The sequence below is a fragment of the Panthera uncia genome (assembly GCF_023721935.1).
Source record: "Panthera uncia isolate 11264 chromosome A3 unlocalized genomic scaffold, Puncia_PCG_1.0 HiC_scaffold_12, whole genome shotgun sequence".
In the NCBI taxonomy this organism is placed as follows: Eukaryota; Metazoa; Chordata; class Mammalia; order Carnivora; family Felidae; genus Panthera; species Panthera uncia.
This window is the reverse complement of record NW_026057579.1, coordinates 40,428,579-40,434,083: the sequence shown is the minus strand read 5'-3', so window position 1 is coordinate 40,434,083 and position 5,505 is coordinate 40,428,579. Positions and strand designations below refer to the sequence as shown.

Genomic DNA, 5,505 nt, shown 5'->3' with positions numbered 1-5,505 from the left:
GAGCCCCGCGTCGGGCTCTGTGCTGACAGCTCAGAGCCTGGAGCCTGCTTGGGATTCTATGTCTCCCTCTCTCTCTGTCCCTCCCCCACTCGTGCTCCGTCTCTCTGTCTCAAAAATAAATAAACATTAAAAAATAATAATAAAATAAAATAAAATAAAATAAAATAAAATAAAATAAAATAAAATAAAATAAAACTTGTTTCTTTTCCAACACATAAATTCAGTGAGAAGAGAGGTGTTTGTGCAGATCTGGACTCCGGGCTTCGTGGCAGCAGGTTCGTCTCCTGGCTGTGGGTCCACCGTCGTCTGGACAGGACACCTCGTCTGGATGGAAGTGACCGGAGAAAACACAGCTTCACACAGAAGCGGGAAAAGGCAGGGGCACGTCCATCACCTCCTCGAAGAACGTGGACTTGGTCCTTTGGTTTATTTATTTATTTATTTATTTATTTATTTTTGAGAGAGAGAGAGAGGGAGACACAGATCCGAAGGTGACTCAGGCTCCGAGCTGTCAGCACAGAGCCCGATGCGGGACTTGAACCCACAAACTGTGAGATCATGACCTGAGCCAAAGTCACACGCTCAGCTGACTGAGCCACCCAGGGGCCCACATTTCTTATGTTTGTTTGTTTGTTTGTTTGTTTGTTTGTTTTTGGACTTGGTCCTTTGGGAAGGGAGCCACCCCCAGCCCGTGGCAGGTGAACCCACAGCAGCTGACTCTCCCCGTGGGTCACAGCAAAGCCCCCGCCGCCGGTCCATCCTGCTCTGTGATTTCCGCGCGGCCCGCACTGTCCCCAGGGCCCCGCAGACCGTCCCCCTGCAGATGTCCCAGCAGGGCCCCTCGCGCTCCCTCCTCCACCGCGTGGCCCGGCCCTGAGGTCGGGAAGCCGCCTCGCTGACGTGGCTCTGAACCCCTAACCTGAAAGCTCAGATTTCCCGCGGCAACGACGACGGTCCTGTCCGCTGTTTTCCTTGAAGCCACGGGGTCCCTCGTTCGTCCTGGGAGAAGGGTCGCCAGGGTCCAGGTCTGGGACCCACCGCACAGCAGCCAGCGCTTCTTCCGAGGGGCCGGTTGTGCTCACACCGCGGCCGCCAGACAGGGCTTCCTGGGGCCGGGCCGTCCTCACCTCGGGGCCAAGACTAGAGGAAGTGAGATGAGGGACGCTCCCCGCCGGGCCCCCCGGCAGCGTGTGGTGGGGACGGGGGAACCTTGCAAAGGAGCCCCCGGCTTCCCCCAGGCGGCTCCCGTACCACCCGTGCCAGCGCGAGCCCAGTGAAACGGGCCAATCACTGGCGGTCTCGTCCTGAAGAGTCCGGTGCTCACGGCCCCCCCACCAAGGGCCCTGGGGGTCCCAAGGGAATCGTGGGCCACGCCAGGGAGTGGCTGAGACAATTTCCCGTCTGAGAGTGTTACTAGAATCACCCCACGAATATCGATGCCTAGGGAGGGGCCGCCAGCAGGAGCGGAACAAACACTAGCTCCCCTGCCCAGCGTCCCCTTTCAACCTAAAATGACAGTGGGCCCTTCTCCCTCAGTGGACCTTCACCCTCCTCCATCCAAGACGCCGCCAGGCCACGGGAAAGAGGAACCGTGGGCTCCCGGCCCCAGCTCAGGGCCAGGCAGCGGCCGCGGGGCCTCCGCCCGTGCCCTGCCTATGCTGGGTCCCGGTCCCCCTGCCTGGGCAGCGGTGGTCCCCCAGGCCTGTGCCCCGCTGCCGGGCAGGGTGGACTCTGTGTCTGCAGCCCCCGGGGCCAGGGCTCGGCCAGGCAAGGCCAGCAGCTCCTTCAAAGGGCAAACAAAGGTGCCAGTTCCTAGGAAAGGCCGACAGCTGGGGGCCAGGCTGGGAAGGAACCACCGGGGAGGGCCAGTTGTCTGCCCCGCGGCCCCACCCAGTTTATGACCAGGTCCTGTTGTGGGCTCACGCCCAGCACCGCCCTTCCTGTGCCCGCATCTTCCGGGAACCAGCCCTGGGATCTTGGGGCCGGGAGGCCCCCAAGGATCGGTTTGCTTCTCAGACGTGAAGGAGCCGGGCGGCCCCTCGTCCGGATCACAGAATCGAGCAGTGTCCTGGGAAGTACAGTCCCCGCTTGGCACGGCCTTGCCCTCGGGCCCAGGCGGGATGTGCCTGCGGACAGAGAGGGCTGGGGCTCAGGGCCTGCATGTCTGACACTCACACACTGTCGGGGGCACAGATGGGGCAAGGCTCAGAGGATTGGGGTCAGCTCAGAGGGGTCCGGCCTCGGGGGTGTTGGGTCAGGGGGCTTCAGGGAGAGAGGTTAGGCTGGGGTTACGGGTGAGGGTTCAGGGCTCAGGGCCGAGGGGTTTAGGCCGCGGCTTGGGGTGAGATTAGGGCAGAGGTGGGCTGGGTGAGGCATGAGGGAGGGGAGTTAGGGTGAGGAACCCGGGACCACACCAAGAGCACCGTGTCAGCTACCAGACAGGACCCTCCCCATCCCTGCATCTGTCCCCTGGGCAGGGGGACACTGGCCACACCTAGCCCACCGCAGCCTTCATTCAGCACCCAGGGGGTCCCTCCTGGCCCTGCCCCGGCCCGAGGTAGCCCCTAGAGGGACAGGCTGGGAGAGGAGCAAGGCTGCCTTCTGCTGGAGCCCACCCCCCAGCAACAGGTCAGGTCCCTAGAGGTCATTTCCTCCGGGTCCCCACCCCCCAGCAACAGGTCAGGTCCCTAGAGGTCATTTCCTCCGGGTCCCCACCCCCCAGCAACAGGTCAGGTCATCAGGGGGAGGAAGGATGGGGGAGAGGGCAGGGGGAGGAAGGAGGATGGGGGAGAGCGCAGGGGGAGGAGGAGGAGGTGGGCCCAGGTGTGCAGGGCTGGGGCTGGAGGTTTCGGGGGTGTCTGCAGTCACAGGTCCTCACCGGCCTCTTCAGGGCCAGCCCGCTCTTTGCTCTGGGGCCTCCCACCCTCAGCAGGTGCTGCATACATTTGGTGCTCAATAAAAGCCCACCGTTGTTGATGGCAGAGGCCGGTTCCCGTGCCCCTGTGTGGACTGCCACTTCCTATCCCCATCTATGGCCTGTGGTCCACGAGGTGTCTTGGGGGCAGGAGGGCCAGCTGCCAGGGGAGAGCAGCGGCCCATGGGGCAGAAGTCCCCACAGACACAGGCAGGGCCTTTAGCCGGGCTGCTGGGACAGCCGGCCAGCTAAGTCCCTGGCAGTGAGGGGGTCCACCCATGAGCAAACAGGCAGTGACTATGAAGGCCCCCAGCCCAGAAGGGGCCGCCTGGGCGGTGGGCGTGTGGCTGGCTAGGGGTTTGAGGACCTCAGGCCAGACACTGTCCTCAGCTGCCATCCCCGAACAGCACCAACCACAATGACCACCAAGGTGACTGGGCCTGAGGGGGCCAGCGGGGGCCAGGCTCCAGGTGCGTGTGACCCTGGGTCACCCCCTTCCCTGATGTGGCTTGTCCCCACCTACGGGTGAGTTAGGAAAAGGGCTGTTACCCCACCAGGGGCAGTGCTGGACAGGCCAAGCAGGTCTCCGGCCACCGGGACGCTTCCCAGACCAGACAGGGTTCCGCTGCCAGTGTTTCGAGGAGTGGGGGTGCAGGGGGTCCCGTCCTGAGAAGCCTTATAGGGAAGGTGCTCTCCCAGGGGCTGGGGGTGGCCAGGGGGAGGCAGTCTCCGGGATCGGGGGTCTGGGGCCCACCGCATTGGCCTGACACGCCCACCAAGACCACTGACCTTGCCCTCAGCTCCAACAACACAGAGACTGAGCGCCGGGGCGCTTTTGGGGCGGCGGGCGACACCTCAGAATTTGGGGTCTGTGAGTAGTGACCTGGAGAGGTCTGGCTGGGGAGGCGGAGACCAGCTCTGCCGCCACCCCCAGCCAAGCCCGCCCCCTGATGCCCCCGGACTTGCCAGCTGCCCAGTGACCATGCGGAGTCCCGGGCCAGGCCCCAGACCCCGCCTCAGGCCAAGGGGCAGGTCTGCGGGGTCCCAGCAGGCGCACACGGAGCCCCCGAGTTCTCTCTCATGGGGGGCAGCCGGTGCTTGTGGACATGTCCTAAGCATCGTGATCAGATCTGGGGGTGGGGACCACGGTCCCAGGGAGCCAGGGGCAGGGCAGCCACGGAAGGTGAAGGGAGGGGCGGGTCAAGGCAGCTGGATGCCTGTCAACTTCACAGAAAGATGGTGGGGAAGATCCCACCCGTGAGTCCTTGGTGAGCGGGGTCCCCCAGGGGCGGAAGCCAAGGTGACCTTCCCTTTGACCTTCAGGCAACTGCCCCCTCCTCCCGGGCCAGGCCAGGCGACTGCAAATCATTGGGGTCCTTGTGGGCAGCAGGGGTGGAAAGCTGGTGTCGGAGCCTGGGGTCCTGAATGTTCACAGGAAAGAGGGACTCAGCACAGCCATGGAGAGCGTGGGGACCAGAGTCCCTCAGGTCAGGTGCAGCCAAGGGCCTCCTCCCCCGGAGCCGCACGCAGGCCCTGCCAGGCCGGGGTGGGGGTCCCGGGAGCTGGGTGCTCCCACCCTCCCAGTGCGCTGTGCTGCCTGCCCACCTGGGCCTGCTCTGGGGGCTGGGGGCCCCTACAGCCTCCTGTGCAGGGACTTCGCCCCTGGGACTGTGTCCTCACCCCCACCTGAGCACAGCTAGCTCTGGAAGCTTCCAGAAGCAGGTGTCTCACCAGGATGATGTTCACCAGCAGGTGGCGCCTGGCTCCCGCACTCTGTCCTGGGGGGCGTGTGTGTGTGTGTGTGTGTGTGTGTGTGTGTGACCATGTGAGGGAGCAGGCGTGTGGGACCACACACACACACGTGAGCGGTGAGCATGTGCACACCAGGTCCAGCATGTGGGCAAGGTGTGAGCCTGAGCGTGACAGTGAGTGTGGCCACGCCCACCCTAGGTGCCCTGCAGTCGGGGCCCCTGCCCCCTGGCGGTCAAGCAGACGAGCACCCTCACCGGCCCAGGAACCACGGTCTTTGTGCACAGTGGGCCCTGGGAGGCGTCCTGCACGGCTCTGGTCCCCTCGGGCCCAGGGGCCCCCGCCCCAGCTGGGACTGCAGGTCTGCAGCCGGCATGCAGGGCGGGCCTCTCCCCTTTCTGTGCCTGGTCCGAACCTGGGACAGCGGCCATCGCTCCCTGTGCTCCCACAGCACGGCCGGGAAGCAACGGTCACTTGCACCACAGGGACCCCTTTGCTCTAAGAGTCACACTCAGTGGGGACTCTGTCCCCAGCTGGTCAGCCGTCCCCTGCTCTGTCATGGCTCTCCCTGCCTGGCCCTGCCCTACGGCGGGCTGCCCACCTCTGACCACGTGGGAGCTCGGCCCAGTGAGTGAGTGCCTGAGGAAATCCCTGAGATTCGGCCTGCCACGCACAAAAGGCCAGTCTGTGTCCCGCATCAAGAGGGGGGCCCTGGCCCCACCCAGAGGCCCTCAGAGGACCATCGGGGCCCTTTGTGACCCAAATACTTGGGCCCCACCTGGTCTGGGCCCCTCCCAGGGAAGCCAGGGGCCGGGAGAGGACCGAAGGCCCCCAGAGACAGG

General features: G+C 64.5%; 1 protein-coding gene across 1 annotated transcript; it reads right to left on the bottom strand.

The window, feature by feature from the left end:
* Positions 1-76: 76 nt before the first annotated feature.
* LOC125937371 (uncharacterized) lies at positions 77-3,311 on the bottom strand. Its single transcript, XM_049652024.1, has 5 exons — positions 3,121-3,311; positions 1,924-2,126; positions 1,679-1,812; positions 920-1,475; positions 77-324 (listed from the first exon to the last, which is right to left on the bottom strand). The coding sequence occupies exons 1-5, from the start codon at positions 3,309-3,311 to the stop codon at positions 221-223; spliced, it is 1,188 nt and encodes a 395-aa protein (XP_049507981.1). The 3' UTR covers positions 77-220.
* Between the last annotated feature and the right edge of the window lie 2,194 nt (positions 3,312-5,505).